This window comes from Micromys minutus, assembly GCF_963924665.1.
Source record: "Micromys minutus genome assembly, chromosome: 23".
NCBI lineage: Eukaryota > Metazoa > Chordata > Mammalia > Rodentia > Muridae > Micromys > Micromys minutus.
The window spans coordinates 22,580,873-22,599,392 of NC_137958.1; the positions used below are offsets into that span (position 1 = coordinate 22,580,873).

General features: G+C 40.8%; 1 protein-coding gene across 3 annotated transcripts in view; it reads right to left on the bottom strand.

The window, feature by feature from the left end:
- Positions 1-18,520, bottom strand: part of ABCB4 (ATP binding cassette subfamily B member 4) — a 58,850-nt gene continuing 40,330 nt past the window's right edge. Inside the window, exons 22-28 of one of the 3 annotated variants that reach the window (XM_080936077.1) lie at positions 13,475-13,575; positions 12,138-12,278; positions 9,822-9,978; positions 9,078-9,275; positions 3,260-3,466; positions 784-930; positions 1-257 (exon numbers count right to left, since the gene is read on the bottom strand). In XM_080936077.1, the coding sequence (XP_080792203.1) occupies positions 51-257; positions 784-930; positions 3,260-3,466; positions 9,078-9,275; positions 9,822-9,978; positions 12,138-12,278; positions 13,475-13,575 (1,158 nt within the window). In that variant the 3' untranslated portion in view covers positions 1-50. Of the gene's footprint in view, positions 258-783; positions 931-3,259; positions 3,467-9,077; positions 9,276-9,821; positions 9,979-12,137; positions 12,279-13,474; positions 13,576-18,520 lie in introns of those variants that run through there. The other 2 variants (XM_080936078.1, XR_013975502.1) reach the window with 2 other exon arrangements.

Sequence of the window (18,520 nt, forward strand, 5' to 3'; positions counted from 1 at the left end):
TAAGTGAAAAACAATTGGAATTTATTTTAAAAATATACTGTAACGAGAGTTCATAAGTTCTGTGTGCCAGCCTGAATGTTGACCATCGAGAAATAGACGCCCTTCTGCGCCAGCAGCTGCTGGTGGGTGCCGTGCTCCTTGACCTTGCCGTTCTGAATCACCACGATCAAGTCTGCGTTCTGGATGGTGGACAGGCGGTGCGCGATCACAATGCAGGTGCGGCCTTCCCTGGCTTTGTCCAGCGCTTCCTGGACAACCTGTGGAAAGCCCAACAAGAGATTTGTGTTGAGAACTGCAGTGACGAGTTTGATGACTATTTAAAGCTTTGCCATCTGAGCAGCATCAGCTATCATAATTCTTTTCCTAATCTCTGTGAACATGGCGTGCGTATTTTGCGTGGCTGAAGTCGAGCCCTGCCTTGTGGCTCTAGGCATGCGCATTTTACGTGGCTACCGTTGTGCCCTGCAGAGTTATGTTTTGATTGGCAATTATTACAGAAATAGGCTTCCATGATACAAATGACCCTCGGAACTAAACTTTCTGACTAACTGCTAATATCATCTTCTTAATTTCCTTTTAAAGCCTTTTTTTAGTTTTCCACTATAGCTAATGTACCAAAATGACCTTTCTCATTTTTTTCCCTTTTGAATGCTTCTTTTATGTTTAAAATATATGCTCGTTTTTAGACACGCATACTCTATTACTTTAAAATAATCATATCTAACTCTAGCGTTTGGCTCCCTCGTCAGTCTTGCTGTTGGTAGTTCTCAGGTGGAGGCAGACCTTTTCGCTCTCAGTGTCCAGAGCCGACGTGGCTTCATCCAGCAGCAGGACCCGGGGCTGTCTGATGAGGGCTCGGGCGATAGCAATCCTCTGTTTCTGGCCCCCAGAGAGCTGTGTGCCCTTGTCTCCTACTCTTGTTTCATATTTCTGCAAGTTAGTCATCAACAAAGGAAATACAGTTTTGAGCCAGTTGTCTTTGCAAGGAAAATAAGATTGATAGACGTTTCTCTAGTAAGACATTATATTTAACAATGTTTTTTTTTTTTTCAGCTCTAGATAACGTTTGTCTTAAAAAGTGACATAAAAGATAGCGCCTTTAGTTTTCAGTGCTATTTCGGTCACAAGAAATTGAGTTATTACAAATTCCTGCCACTAACCATTTAATCTGATTTCAGCGGAATTGCGGCTTAGACTCATGAAGGGCCTTTTGTTTTCAGTTTGAGTAGTCATTTGACCCATGTAAAAACTAGTTTATTCTCTTTTAATAGCTTAATAATCAATATCTACTTAAATGTTACTTATAATTACTGTGTAACACAATATAAAAAGGAAGGGAGGAATGAGGAGGTAAGATGGAAGGAGGGTTTTTTTTTTTAAAGAGGAGAAAAGTAAAAGAAAGACATTTTTGTACACTTTAGAAGGCTGAATTTAGAAAAGCTTTCAGGCTTGGGAAAGGCACAGGATGACAGATGTATATTTGGTTGGCTTCTTTGCAAAGCTCATGACCATATCCACGTGTGACTTCGTCTCCTCTGGTCCAGTGTTAAAATCAGGTTAAAAGGTGAAAGTTTAAAGTCATCACTTCCGGATTGAGGTCAGTGCCTGGGAGGCCTCACAGAAAGATTTAGAACCATTTATTTGTGTGACTCACTTTTAATCCCCAGCAGAATGGAATCGGGGCGGGACAGTTAAGGTCTTCTGCAGTTAGCCCATGAGCTCTGGAAGAATTATAAAATAAAGTGCCTCTACCTTCATCCTAATGGAAGTCATCCTGTCATAAGTATATAGGGCTCAAGTATTATGAAGCACAGAATGGACCACACACTTGAAGGTAAGTTGTAAAACAGCTGAGTTCTTTTAAAACAGGAGCATCTTTCAGACAGGAATGTGTAGACTTGGTGACAGATCTGACCTCAGAAGCAAGATGCATGAAAGGAAAACAGATTCACCAAGACTGAAAATTCTGCTCTGTTAAGCATCTGCTTAAAAGAAAAAAGGCAAATTATAACTTGGAGAAAATATTCATAAAATATGTATGTAAAAGTAATTAGAACGAAAGATTCAAAGCTCGACAGTAAAAAAAAAAAAAAAAAAACAGAGAAAAAAATTAAAAGATATAAAGACATTTTACCAAAGAGGTTATATAGTGACAGATACAAAATAAATGACAGGGACTTGACTTTCCCTTTAATAAACACATATGAGGACCACCGTGATCTATCTTCTATTCCTATCAAACTGTTGCAAATAAAACCCTCATACTAAATGCTGGCATGCCTTTAGCACTTACTGGGAGGGCTATACATGGTGGTGAGAGGAAGTCTTTTGAGGTACTGTTTTGTAAAACAAACAAGCACTTAGCATATGTCTCCGATGGTTTGCTGCCGGGCATTTATTCCAGAAATATTAGGGTCTAGGTTTATGCAAAACATCAGTACTCCGGAATTTACAACCTCAGTTTAGACTAACGGTAGTAAGCATCTCTAGGAGAGAGGTAACCTGCGGTTCAGCCAGGCATGGGACGCCACTCAGCGAATGAGAGGGTAGCCGTGCTGTGAGAACCTGGCCGTGCAGGTTGACATTCTACATGATGACAAGGGATGCAAATCGAGAACAGATGAGTATCGTCAGACTGTGGAGACTGAACAGGGAGGCAGGGCTGTGTGATGGAGGGATGGCAGCTCGAGGGATCTTTATACTCTGCAAGAATGGGCACCTGCATGACAGCTGCCCAGGATGCACAGCTGTACTGCAGCTGAACAGACACACATGCACTCCTGCATACACACACACACACACACACACACACACACACACTCACACACAGGCAGGAGTAAACTGGTCTTCATGTCAGCCTCCTGGATACTGTTGTATTATAGTTCTGAATGAGGTTATCAGTAGGGGAGACTAGATAAAGAAAACATGAAATCTCTGTTTTCCACCCAACTGTGTGTGAGTCTGTAAGATTCTCAAAGTTGAAAGCTTACATTTGTGGGAAAAGTAGCATACGGACCACACCAAACTGAAGTGCACATATAGTCCAGAGCACTAATGTGAGACCTGAGGTAAAGTCTTTGAACTTAATCTTATCTCAGTGTTGTCTCATCACCTAAGGGTGGTGAAGCATCAAGGCCAGTGTCTTCTCCCAGAGACAGCAGCCCCATAGCTACCAGACTATTCTAGAACTTTGGAAACTGCTTCAGGGATAAGAAGGAGCCTGCCTTGGTTTCAGCTGAGAAGTTCGCAGTTAACTCACTTGGGGCAGCGTCTCGATGAAGGGGTGGATGTTGGCCTCCTTGGCCGCCCTCACAATCTCATCGTGAGACACGACACGACTGTTGTCTCCGTAGGCGATGTTCTCGGCGATGCTGCAGTCAAACAGGATGGGCTCCTGGGACACAATGCCCAGCTGAGCTCGGAGCCACTGGACGTTCAGTTGCTTTGCTTCTCTGCCATCTAGGAGCTTAAAAACAGAAACCCACAAACTATTAAGGTTTTCAAAGAAAAAGGAAACACTCCTAACTAGCAAATGGCTGAACTGAGAAAAGGGCTGCCAAAGTGTGTACCGCAGCTATGAAATGCCAAGCTTCATGTCTGATGCCAGCATGCTGAAGGGCAGCAGGGTTAGCAGAGAGACTCTTATGACAAGCCTCACTTGCTGCGGTCTAGATGGCCAAACGAAACACATCTGGCCATGTCTTTTGTCTCTGTCTGCCTTCCACCAGGCCTCTGTGACATCTGTCTTATGGAAGTCTGTATCAAAATGTGACACTCAGATCTGCTCTCCCTAGAATGACCTTGACTCTCTTTGTTCTCCTAGGCATTCCAGAAAAATAAAGGAGCAGAAAGGTAATTATAGCATAGCTCTCAGTTCTGGAAGATCGTCCCTGTTCTTCCATTCTGTGAAAGCCACCAGATTTAAACTTCCCCCATATTTTTGTGTAATGTAGTCATGGATGTGTATTCAGGGATGTATGCACATGATCATGCATGCACACATGCCTATGTCTGCACGAGTATGTGCTAGAAGCTGATGTTGGGTATCTTCCTTGATCATTTTTCCACCTCACATTTTGAACCAGGGTCCCTCACTGAACCTGGAACTCACAAATTTGGCTACATTGGCTGGCCAGAGGTCTGCTTGTCTCTGCCCCTCTACTGTGGGATTACGGACAAACATCTCTATGCCAGACTTTTTAAATTTATTTTTTTATTAAATGTTTTTGCACACAATATATTTCGATTATATTCTTTTCCTTTCAGAACTCCTTGCAGCCTCCAATTGCCCTAGCTCTCATGCATAAGCTCTCTAAAAACAAACAGGAAAAATAATGAAAATCAAAACATGAAGCAAGACAAAAACAAAAAGTGCACACATGACACCCCCCCCCCCAAAAAAAAAAACCCCTGAGGAATCTGTTTTGTGTTGGCCAAGTACGTCTGGGCATGAGGTCGGCTCTAGGGATTGAACTTGGGTCCCTCATGCTTGAGCATCAAGCATTTTGCCAACTGAGAGAGAAAAAAAAAGAATAGGAGGAGTTCCACCTTAAAGATCCAGAAAATATTTCCTCTTCTTTTTTTCCCTTATTGGATTTTTTTAAATTTATATTTCAAATGTTATCCCTTTCTGGGTCCCCTACTTCAGATTCTCCCTATTCTACCCCCCCTGCTTCTATAAGAGTGCTTCCCCACCCCCTCATCTATTCCCTCCCCCCCCATAACATTCTCTTACATTGTGGCATCAAGCTTTCATAGGACCAAGGGCCTCTCCTCCCATTGATGACCAACAAGGTCATCCCCTGCTACATATGCAACTGGAGCCATGAATCCCTCCACGTGTACTCTTTGATTGGTAATTTAGTCCCAAGAGCTTGGGGTGGGAGGAGCTCTGGTTGGTTAATATTGTTGTTCTTCCTATGGGGTTGCAACCCCCTTCAGCTTTTTCAGTCCTTTATCTAACTCCTCCATTGGGGACCCAGTTCTCAGTCCAGTGGTTGCCTGTGAGCATCCTCATCTGTCTAGGAGACAGCTATATCAGGCTTCTGTCAGCATACACTTCTTGGTATCCACTATAGTGTCTGGGTTTGGTGACTGTATATGGGATGGATTCCTAGGTGGGACAGTCTCTGGATGGCCTTTCCTTCAGTCTCTGCTTCACACTTTGAAGAAAAATTTCCTAACTATAAGGACATACATATAAAGGTACAAGATGCTTATAGAACACCACATAAATTGGATCAGAAAAGAAAATCCCCCTGCTACATAATAATCAAAACATGAAACATATGGAACAAAGGAAGACTATTAAAAGAGGCAAGGCAAAAGGCCAAGAAACACTAAATGGCACACCTGAAAATTACAGCTGACTTCTCAACAGACAGAGGCTCTAAAAGCCAGAAGGGCCTGGACAGACAGATGTCTTACAGACCATAAGAGACCACAGATGCCAGCATAGGCTACCATACGTAACAAAGCTTCCAACAATTATAAATAGAGAAAGCAAGACATTCCAAAATAAAGTCAAATTTAAACATCTATTCACAAATATGGCCTACAGAAGGCTAGAGAAGGAAAACTCTACTCCAAAAGGGCTAACTATAACCACAAAAACACAGAAAATAAATAATTGTACGCCAGCAAAGCCAAAAGAGAGGAAACACACACACTACCACCACCACCACCACCAACAACAACAACAACACCATCAGCACAACTACTACCACTAAGAACAATAACAAAATAATAGGAAATAACAATACAAAAATCAGCAGCCATACTACATAAAATTCGACAAATGGGCTAATAAAGAAATTAAGGAAACAACACCCTTCACAATAGTTCTAAGTTAAAAAATATATCTTGGAGGTAATTCTAACAAAGCAAATGAAAGAACTGTATGACAAGAATTTTAAGACTTTGAAGAAAGAAATTGAGAAGACATCAGAGGATAGAGAGATCTCGTATGTCCATGGGTAGGGAAGATTAACACAGTAAAAATGGCCATCTTACCAAGAGCAATCTACAAATTCAGCACAACATAATTCTTAACAGACCTTAAAAGAATAATCCTCAACTTCATATGGAAGAAAACCCAAAATATCCAAGCCTGCTAAAACAATTCTATCCAATGAAATAACTTAGAGGTATCACCTTTCCTAATTTCAAGTTGTACTATAGAGCTACATGGAATGGCATAAAATCACACCAGGGGCACCTAATTTTTGACAAAGAAAGCAGAATCTTACAATGAAAAAAGAAAGAAAAAAAGAAGGAAAGAAAGAAAGAAAGAAGGAAGGAAGGAAAAAAAGAAGGAAAGAAAGAAAGCATCTTCAACAAATTGTTCTGGTCCATTAGATGTCATTGTGTAGAAAAATGCAAACAGATCCATATATATCATCCTGCACAACATTGAAGTCCACATAGATCAAAGACCTCAACATCAAACCAGATAGATAACTTCTATCGGTAGAACCTGATAGAAGAGAAAGTGGGAAAAACCCTTGAATGCACTGGCACAAGAGACAGTTTCCTGAACAGAACACCAATAGCACAGGCACTAAGATTAACAATTAATACATGAAACCTCATGAAACTGAAAAGTTTCTATGGAAAAAGACAGTTAATAGGACACAATGGTAGCCTACAGAATGGGAAAAGAGTTTCACCAATTCTACATCTGAAGGAAGTCTACTATACATATATATATATATATATATATATATATATATATATATATATATATATGATTATTTTGTTTGTTCATGTTTAGTTTCTTGAGTACATATATGTATATGTGTACACATATACACATATATATACATAGAATAAATGTATGTACTCAAGAAACTAGATATAAACAAACAAAATAATCTAATATGTACACACATATATACATGTACATAGTTTAAGAAACTAGATATCAACAAACAAAATAATCAAAGTTAAAAGTGGGTTATAGATCAAAATAGAGACTTCTCAACAGAAAAATTTCAAATGGCCAAGAAGTAATTTAAGAGATATACAACACCATTAGTCATCAGGGAAATGAAGATCAGAACTACTATGAGATTTCATCTTACATTGGTCAGAACAGTTAAGAGCTAAAAAAAAAAAAAAAGTGACAGCAGATGCTGATGAGGATGTAGAGTAAGGGGAACACTTCTCCATTGCTGCTGGGAGTGCTAATGTGTACAGCCACTTTGGATATCATCTTGGCAGATTCTCAGAAAATTGGGAATTGACCTATATCAAGATCCAGCTATACCACTTCTGGGAATATACTCAAAAGCTGTTCCATCCTACCATAAGGACACTTGCTCAACTATGTTCATAGTAGCTTTATTCATAGTAACCAGAGATTGGAAACAACCTAGATATCTATCAACAGAAGGGTGGATAAAAAAATGTGGTACATTTTCAAAATGGAGTATTACTTGGCTGTTTAAAAAGTTGCAGGCCCCAACACCCAGAAGGCAGAGGTAAGCACATCTCTGTGAGTTTAAGGCCAGCTTAGTCTACAGTGTGTGTTCCAGGACAACTAAGGCTACACAGAAATACACTGTCTTAAAATCAAATCAAAACAAGGCCAAAAGCAAGCAAATGAATGGAACTCAAAGAGATCATCCGAAGTGAGGTGACCCGGGCCCTGAAGTAGATATTAGCTGTAAAGTAAAGGCTAATCAATCATGCTACAACTCATAGGCCCAGAAAAGCTAAGTAACAAGGAGGGCTCAGGTGGGGTGGCATGATTTCCCTGGGAAGGAGAAATAAAAAAGACATTTCAAGTGGACTGGTCATGGGGTGGGAACAGGAACAGGAGGGATCAGACATCAGGAAGATGGAGGGAGACAGTTCTTGGAGAAATGACTGAAACTGGAGGATATTTCTAAGTCAAGGTAGAAGCTAGTGCAATAGAAACCCCCAGGAACCTACCAGGGTGAGCCTAGCTAAGACTTCTAGCAGTAGTGGGATAATAAGCCTGAAGTGGCCATCTCCTGTAACCAGGCAAGACTAAGACACCAACCCAGCCACAAAACCTTCAACCAACAATTTGTGCTGGGATTGGGTGAGTTGCCAACTAATGACTGGTCCAGCTTGAGACCTGTACCATGAGAGGGAGCCTAGTCCTAATGCTGCCAAAAGGCCAGGACCCAGAGGCTGGATAATTCAGAGACCTCCCCTGGGATTGAAACAAACATGACTGGCAAAAACAAACAAACAAACAAACAAAAACAAAAACAAACAAACAAACAAACAAAAACAAAACAATAACAAAAAACCCTGAAAACGAGTTAATGAAATGATCACTAATGCTATTGAGTTGTACTCATAGATCAGCACCTGGCCCAATTGTTATCAGAGAAGCTGAGACAGAGGTGTCAAGGACACCACAATAAAACCTACAGAATCTACAAACCAAGGACTGTAGGGGCTCACAGAGACTGAACCAACAACCAGGAAGCCTGCCTGGGTTTGACCTAGGCCCTCTGTATGTATGTTATGGTTGTGTAGCTTGGTCTTCTTGTGGGAATCCTAAGTGTGAGACGGGCTGTGTTTGACTCTTGGCTTGTTTTGCGGACCCTTTTCTTCTACTGGGTTGCCTTGTCCAACCTTAATATGGGAGATGCCACCTAGTCTTATTGGAACTTAGTAGGCCATATTTGGATGATATTCTTGGGAGGCCTGCCCTTTTCTGAAGGGAAATTGAGGAGGAGTTCAGACTGAGGAGGAAGAGTTTGGGGGTAGATAGGAGGCATGGGAGAGGGACTGAGATGAGAGAAGGGAGGGAAACCTGCCTTTGGGATGTAACATATGAGAGAATAAATAAATAAATAAGATTGGACTGGGACAAATGGCCCACTGGCCATCAGAGATCAACGCTATATATTGCATTTCAGTGCAATATTTTGTGATATTCTGCCCTATGACTCCATATATTTCTTTGTTACAGGTGCCAATTTAGAGTTCACAGGCTGTGGTTATTACACCAGGTAGGGTTTTGGACCTTCACACAACTGTTAGTTTGATCATCTAAAATGCATCCGTGAATCAATTTACTAAGAAAGTGTGCTCACCACTGTTCCCGCCATGGGGTCGTAGAAGCGCTCGAGCAGCTGGACCACTGTGCTCTTCCCACAGCCACTGCTGCCCACCAGGGCGAGCGTCTGGCCCTTCTTCACCTCGAGGCTCAGCCCCTGAAGCACTGGCACATTGGCCCGGGTGGGATAGTTGAACACGACTTCGTTAAATGTCACGCTTCCTTCAAACTTATCCTAAAATTTTTTTTTTACAATTTTCTTTTATTAAATTGATCTCACAGTCAATGGAAATAAAAGTATTATTTCAAGGAAACTTTACCAAAAGCAAGACTAGTGAACCATGAAATGCCTGCTTGGTATAGTGCTTGCATAAGTCTACAGGGTTAGCGAGTTCATTATGATATAAAATGAAAAGTGTGAGTCTTGATTAGACAAAAAGTCACTACAGAGATAGGCCACTGGAACTCAGGTGTCTGATTTGTGCAAACCCAATACCAAGCCAAAGGCCCCATGGCTTAAGAAAACCTAAATTGCTAACTGTATCTTCATCAATTGCATAGACCTCCATGTAGAAATGACTAAGCTATTATCAAAATTATGTTGTTTCAGTATATCTTCACTATTTTTTTCTGTTATGTTAAACTTTTTAAATGCCCAAAAAGCAAGTTGTCGCAACTAGACACTTAAGTATCACAATGAAGCAAGGCATGCGATCATGTCATTGTGATAGAAATGAAACCTTAGGACAGAGCTCAGCGATCTAGCCCAGAGAACACTTACAGGCCACAGCCCTTCTCTGCTGTAGCTGTCAATCAGAGGTTGTCTCTCAAACAGGCTGAACAAGTACGCTGCAGACAGCTTGGCTTTTGCATAATCTGGAGCAAATGAACTGGCGTGTCCTAGAGCCACTGCGCCAAGCACAATTGCTGAAAACACCCTGGATAGAAATAGAGGGGCTTGAATTAGCTCCATGGTGTCCAAAGTCCAAAGGCAAAGTCCCTCTTCAATTGTCATTTCCCCAAGCCCACATACGTTGCTGTGAGATTCCAGCAACAAGAACTTAGAAGAAAGACAAGACCCACTGACTCGAACTGGTTCTCTGTTCACCTTCTGGCAGTGCGGCTCTTGTTCTGAGTTGGTGTGAGCCTCCAAAGGGTTTTATCTTCCTGAAATGACTCTGATTTGGGATCTCAGCTCATTTTAGTTGCCAGTTATACCCTTTTTAAGACTGAAAAAAAAAAACTGAAGCCCAAAGTACCTAAAAGGCTCAACAAGCAGCAGATCCTGAGTCTAAGGCGCTGCATTCCAAGTGTGTGCTTTTGACCTTCCTGTACCACACATGACAGTAATCACTGCAGTAAAGAATTCTCAATAGTTACATGGCGTCAGATTATTTTGTCAAACACAGAACTCTTGACAGTTCATGGAATTCTTTCTAAATTAGATTAATCCTATATCTAAAGAATTGAAATTTTATCTTCCTGATCACAAAGGGAGATGCCAATGACAAAAGACATTTTAGAAATTTTGTAATTGCCTGGAGACTGAACAAAAACTTTCCAATGAACAGTGGGCTACAGATGAACTAAGACATGAAGTCACAGTCTCTTGAAACAGATGCAGCTGGAAACAGCCCACGAAACATGCCGGCTGCAGAGAACCAATACCAGAAAGAAACTGTGTAGTAGTGAGTGCCAACATCAAAAGAGGACATCTTCAAACAACCTAAAAAATGCATCCTCAGGATGGAGAGATGCAAGAATAAGGGCTTAGGGCATGGCTTGATGGGGAAATGGTGTGTTATGCAAGTCTGAAGGAGAGAAGACTCTGACCTCTGTACTTCTTCATGTGCTGTGGCAAATACATAGTTCTTCCTCTCTTTCTCTTCTCTGTCTCTCTCTCTCCTTTTCCCCTCTCTTCTTTCTCACACAATATACACGACACATTAATAAACAATAATAATAATAATGATACACAAACAAAAATTAGGAGATCAGAGCAAAAGAAACAAGAAATAAAATTCGTACAAAAGGAAAATGGAACAGTTAGTCCTTCAATAAGAAAGACCTACATAAATATAAATAAAATCAGAATCAAAAATTACAAATCAATCTCATTTTATAATAGTTACAAAAATAAATAAGTAAATAACATTGAGCTAAACTTGGCCAAAGAAAGTAAAGCCACTGTAAGGAAAACACTGATTTTTAGAAATTGAAGAGAATAAGAAAAGGGAAATTCTTTCTTCTTCATGGGTTGGAAGTATGTTGTATAATGTTCACATTACTCAAAGCAATCTAAAGATTTAATACAGTCATTCACCACCCAAAAACTTTAAAATATTAGGAAATCATAGACAGCAAGATCACAAACTTGAGCAAGAGGACTAAAGCTAGAGACTTCATAATACTTGGTTTTGAGACAGCATTGTATCGACATAAAAACAGACAAGTGAATACAACAGACATCTTGGAAATAAACCCATGTATCTATATCCAGTGGCTTTTCAAAAACCAAAACCAAACCAAACCAAAAAACCCACCAACATTAGACATTAACAAAGGGTAACCCCATAGTAAATAATGCAGGCAACCTTGGTGTCCACATGTCTACGAGAGACACTTGACCCCTGGCTCCTCCCAGTTAGGGAAAAGAGTAGATTTGCTGGACTTTGGGCAGACTTCCGTTCCCATTGTCAGGGCCATGCTTTGATTATAGAAATGAAACAAGCTATTTCACCCCACCCCGATTTGGCTCCACTATCTTCAACAACTTCCTAATTGCATTCATCCGGTTTTCTCTGCTTACTTCTGTCCTGAAAAGGTTCACATGCACAATTAACTTCACACTTTGCAATCAATGTCACAAGCTCGGTGAACTTCCAACCACTGGGATGATGAAACTCTGCTTGGTGTGGTGACAAGATCAGATTTCTGTGCCTACCAGGGTGACAGCTCCAGGAAACTGAACTCCTTGATCTCATCTTAGGGAGCCGATGTTTGATCTTTCTTCCTATGCCACACTTTTGTGTAAGCCTCTTAAAACTCTATTATAGGATTAGTATAAAATAATCTTAACATTTTCAAAGCCACTTACAGGATGACATCCTTGAAGCGCATATGTCCATTCACGATTAGGTAAGCACCAAATCGAAAACAGCCAGCATAAGAAAAATACATGAACGCTTGTGAGATGCTGAAAGTTATGCCATAAATGTGTGCCTTCCGCACTGAATTCCTGAAAAGCACATTCATTTATTCAAAATTAATATTCGTAGACATTGTTCAGCTTCCCTTACCTCCCCCCCTCGTTTAACCGAAAGAGCATAGCGGAGTCTGGTCAACGTGAGCTAAACTCCTGCCTTAAAAGATAATACATTATCTTTTAAGGTAGGTAACTCAGTGGATTTCTGACTTACACAATGAAATAGTCTCTATAATGAAAAGCTGTTTTGAGAATTAAGTGCAGTAAGCAACACAAATAGCCATCATGGTACCCAGCACATGGGGGATGTTCAAATGATAACTGGTATTGTACATCATTTCATAATAATTCATATATTCACATCGTATTGCGCAATGACTGTGTCAAAACATTGGATAACATTGAAATTATCCAACCACGACATACTATAATAGTTCCTAAAATAACTATAGTCACATGTTAAAACTCATTTCATTTTCACAGAAGATGGATAACTGATGTCTGTATAAATACCCGAGGTTCTCCCAGCTGGATCCTGCTGAGACAATCCGGCTTTTTGTTTTACGTGATTTCTGATTAGAACTGTAGCTGCACTTTATTAGATTTCTAAATGCATCCACAGCAACTTCCCTACTCTCAAATGAGGGGGTATTGGGCAAAGAAAATTCATTCCCTTGACGATTTGGGTGGCATCATGGTATGTATACTTGTGTGTATTTGCATACCTCGACCATGGTGTTGTACTGACTTGGGAGTTACCACTTGGGTACTGTCAAATACTGTGACTACAATGTTACACTTAACATTATGAAGCCATCTCAGTCTTTAAAATTATGATCACATTAATACATTTTTGCAGCTTTTCATCCTTTGAAGTTCTAAGTTTTCCGTAAAGTAATGAGGAAACTGGACAGGCTTAATAAATCAACCTACATACTAGAGAAAACAAAAGTTTGGACAACTTCTTCAGAAAATGCTCATCCTGAGCCATGCAGCTGGGTCACAGGACGGTGACTGGGATGTCACGCAGCTCTTGGTTAGCTCTCAGCCCTCAGAGACCTAACCTTGCTGTGTCCACAAAGGAAATGAAATCGAGTCCTGGGACTTAATGAGATGATTATCGGACAAGGGTCATTATCACTGTTGCAAGCAGAAATGTCTACTCTCTTAGGGAACAGTAGCACAGCCCCGGGAAAGCAGTAGGTACGCAGCAATCAGGGGTTGGTTACCTGTAAGGTCCATGCAATTTTTCAACATACATTGACTCAAATTTTCTTTCTTGGGTCAAGGATACAACAGTCCGAATATTTTCTATTGCCTCTGTTGCAATCTATAACAGATAGATCGTCGTTAGAAGTGCTACCTTTATTTCTGAAGTGAAAAATGACTGTCAGATGTACTGTGTTAAGTAAATGTGTCTTAGAGTCCTTCCAACAAAATCAAAATGTAGAATGGGTCCTTTCAGACTAGCTCTCTAACAAAACCGGCTTTGTTTGGGATTGTGCTCAGCAGAGTAGCTAAGTCTCTGGGTGCTCATGGACGCTTACAACCGAGGCCTAGTACGGAACATAAAGCCCTGTCACACGAGCAACTTCAATCAGCTTTTAGTGAGCTTGCTTTCCTTATAGGGAAGAATCTAGAAGACGTGATTTTGTAATGATTTCTAGAGGTCATTGGAAATGATGGCCATTTTAACCCTGGGCACACCCTTGCTGTCTGCCCACAAGCAGGAGACTCCAACTGGAAATGAACTGACCTTGCTTTCTATTGCTATTTAAATGTAGGAATCATTCTTGATCCTGGTTAATCAGACTTGGTTTCCTAGAGCTAGAGGAAGTAGCTGTTAGAAGGCCCAGTGGATTCAGGGGGGCTAGACATCATTTGCGGGGCAGACTTGAATGCAAATGGTTGAGGAGTAAGACTGACTGACGTGCAGAGAGGTTTAAAGAGAGTACAGCATGTGGACTCAGGAAGCAGAGAGACTCAGAGACAATACAGCCTGTGTGTCTAAGAGACAGAGACATATGTACAGAGAGACTCAGAGACAATGCAGCCTGTGTGTCTAAGAGACAGAGACATGCACAGAGAGACTCAGAGACAATGCAGCCTGTGGGTTAAGAGGCAGCCAGCACACTACTCTCTGCACTTGAAATGCATTCTTTATGTCAAACCCCTTTAACCCAAGCCAATCAGCAGGCTTGTTGTTTTGTTTCTAATCCTCATAGCTACACCACCCTTTGAGTACCGTCTTGGGACTAGCTATTGAGTCTAACCCATGTCAACACCAGGAGTATCAGAAGTTAAATTCTGTGTTTTCTTTTGTGTTTGCCCAGCCTCAACACTTGTAAGTAGGCGAAAGGTATGTTTTATGTTAGGTTGAAAACTCTACCTTTAAAATCGTAGTGATAGTCTAACAGATGGCAGAAGCAGCCGAAATGTTGCCACACTGAAGGACACAGTTTCCTCTAGCCCAAGGGCGGCTCTGCAGGGTACTGTTACTCCTGTTTTCACAGATGAGGAAGTGAGGTGCAGAGGGGGTTCCCCACAGGCCTGAAGCCTCAGAACTAACTCAGAGCATGAGGACTGCCAGGCCACCCAATGCCAAGTCTGCTCTTAGCCAATCGCACTGGCTGCTCTGTCTATTTTGAGATTTTGCACACGGAGAAACCAGTTGTAAACAAGTTTGCCATTAACCCTTGATGTTCTAGTCATACCTTAGTTTCTGTTCTTGTTCTGACACCCAGGCTCCTGAGCTCAGTAAATAAGATCTATTTAAGATGCTCATGATATAAATTTGTTACTTGGATCACAAAGGATGGTCTGATGGAACTAATTATTAGGCTATGCATATATTAATATTACATTTAGAGGACCATGTTACAAGTATAAATATGACTTATAGCTATAATCTTATTTTACCATCTTCCTCCTACTGCCAACCAACAAATACTCATATTAACAAGGTCTCCTTGGAAAATTGAAATGAGATTATCTCAATTCCTGATATGTTTTATTCATTAGTAAAAATTTGTACCCAAGTAAAAGAACATTTTCTTTTGAGCAAGTGTTGGAGAGAGGCTCACCCAGGTTCCCACTCCCTTCCCTGAGTCCATTTTCTCTATGCTGCCCCACGGAGCAGAACTCAGTGTAGACCCCACTGGTCTTAAACTTGTGGCTCTCCTCCCTCATCTGCTTCCAAGTACCTTGAAAGATCATTAGCTGCCTACCCCTCCACATCAGAGACTAACCCCGATTCTCTCCGTGAACCAACATTTGGTTTAGAAAACAAAACTGAACCACGTTTAATTGTTAGGGATTAAGATACTTGTAATACCCCACATTCTTCAAACCTAACATTGGGTTGCATCATAAGCCATTCACCTGCTGATCCCCAAGATGGCAGCTTTAGCAAGTTTATGAAGAAACGTGGACAGCATCATGAATGACACCTCATCCTAGCAAGATAAAAAGGCCATTGGAACTGGGAGAGTTCTCTCCAGCAAAATATGGTAGGAAGAGACTGAGAACTGAGCGTGTTGTGTGTTTGAAACACTACTCAATTCTCACTGCCATATTTTGGTCAGTAAAGTCATGGTCACTGCATGGGTCCTGTCAAGATATTTTTATTTGTGTAATTTGCCGAAAGAAAAATTATCTTCATTATGACCATATTCTCTTGAGGAATGAGGAAGATGGTGGGAGACAGAACTCCTTTTTTTAGGGGGATTTATTTGTTTGGTTGGTTGGTTTTGTTGTTGCTGCTGTTGTATTTTTAGGCTGTGGCACCCAGACTGAAGATGTGGTACCTAAAACTACAGTACCTAAAAACAGTACATAAGAAAACATTCGGCACATAGAAATAAGAATGAAGTCCAGGACCCACAACACACGTCTCCAGAGAACTGTGACTCCAGGGCAAGACCATGCCATGGCAAATGACAAGTGTTTGGGGGAGTACTGACCCCACGGAGTGGCAGCCGTGATCACTTATGGGAGGAAGTGGCAGATCTCAGTGGACAGAACAGGTTGATTGGGAACATGTCTCTATTTTGTTTTTGTTTGTTGGCCTGTTTTATATTTTTGTGATGGCGTATTGCTGTGTAACCCAGAGTGGCTGTGAAGTAATGGCAATTCTTCCTCTAACTCTCGAGTAATGAAAGCATGTGCTGCCACAACCAGCTTTACTCTTACCCTCTCAGGCCAGCAACACATAGGTAGTCACTCAATTCCAAAGCCTGTCTGGAGACAGTCTTTCCCCACACACAGCCGTTATGAAAGTGTTTGCAGTGATGCTTGTGAGAGAATTTTAAATCTGGTGCTGAAGAACCATCAGTTTATACTATCTGCTTTACTTCCTAATTTTTCATGAAAGGATAATGTTTACACCCACAAGAACAGAGACGTCCATGAATACAACCTACGATTTACCATCTGAATATTCATGCATGGCAAATCTCATGTTTATATGTAGATTCAAACTTACTTAGATACCCATTGAGAGAATAATGCTGTGCTTTGGCTTGGACTTACTTCCTGTCCACATCTCTACATTTGTAAAAATGAGGGATCTGGCTCAGCAGGTCAGAGCCCTTGCTCTGAGAGCACCTAGACCTCAGTTCAAATATGCAGCATCTGAGTAAGAAGCCTGTGGCTGGGAGCAAAGGCAGGGAGATTCTGGGAGTTCGCTGGCCAACCCCTCTAAGCAAAATGGTAAGACCCAAGTTCAGTGAGGGATCATCTATCAAGAACAGCAGAAAGCAATAAAGGACTACACTCAATGCATTTTTTATGGTCTTGCACACCTGGCATGAGTGGGTGCATATGTGTGTGTGCAAACACGCATACATCTACACAAGTGAGGTAGCATTATCATTTACCTAATGGTATGACCATGAAGCTATCAAGACTAAGTCAGTGATAACAATGAGTTCCCACGTGTAGTAAAGTTGTCACACAATCTCAATTTCACTACACATTACTTAGAACTATAAAATAGGAGATTACTGCCACCTGGTGGGTGCTAACTTTAAAAATAAAATTCATAGCAGAGTAGGGGACAGGTACAAGGAATCTTCTGATCTTAATTAATTCATTTCCACATGATTTCTTTTTCTTTTTCTTTTTCCTAAAAAGGATTGAGTCTTACATTTTGGCCTTCCTTCTTTTTGAGCTTTGTGAATTCTTTCTTGGGTATTCTGACTGATTCCTTTTGGACTAATGTCATCTAATCAGTGAGTACATACCACGAGTGTTCTTTTGTGACAGGTTTACCTCACTCAGGATAATATTCTCTAGATACATCCATTTGCCTAGGAATTTCATAAAGTCATTATTTCTAATAGCTGAGTAGTACTTCATTGTGTAAATGTACCACAACTTCTGTATCCATTTATCTACTGAAGGACATCTGGGTTCTTTTCAGCTTCTGGCTATTATAAATAAGGCTGCTATAAACATTGTGGAACATGTGTCCTTATTATATGTTGGAGCATCTTTGGGGTATATACCCGGAAGTGGAATGGCTGGGTCCTCAGGTAGTACTATAACCAATTTTCTGAGGAACCTCCAGACAGATTTCCAGAGTGGTTGTACTAACTTACACCCCCACCAACAGTGGAGGAGTATTCCTCTTTCTCTACATCCTCACCATCATCTGCTGTCATCTGAATTTTTGATCTTAGCCATTCTGACAGGTGTGAGGTGGAATCTCAGGGTAGTTTTAATTTCCATTTCCCTGATGACTAGGGATTTTGAGCATTTCTTTAGGTGCTTCTCAGTCATTCAGTACTCCTCAGCTCTGTACCCCATTTTTAAATAGAATTGTTGGATTCTCTGGAGTCTAACTTCTTGAGTTCTTTGTATATATTGGATATTAGACCTCTATCAGATGTGGGATTGGTAAAGATCCTTTCCCAGTCTTATGTAACAAATTTTGTGAGCTGTAACAATATTTTATAAAGTAAGTAAATTAATAAAGAAGAGTAAAGATTCCATTTCTATAGTCTGCCTTACACTCTTATTGGTAAAAACAGTGACATTTATTCTATAAATGATGCCACGTATGTCAAGATGAAATGCATTTAGGCAGTTTGGAAGATCTTTATAACAAGTTCTGTCTGGAAGCTAGAAATGTCACAAGAACTGTCTCATTTCCAGGTTCCAGGCATTATCGATACAGTGGAACATTTCTGCACAGGACATGTATTATTAGCTGCAGTGTATAGAATCACGTGACAAATCAAGCCAGGCGCGTGTACAAGCAGCCCTCCTGTTAG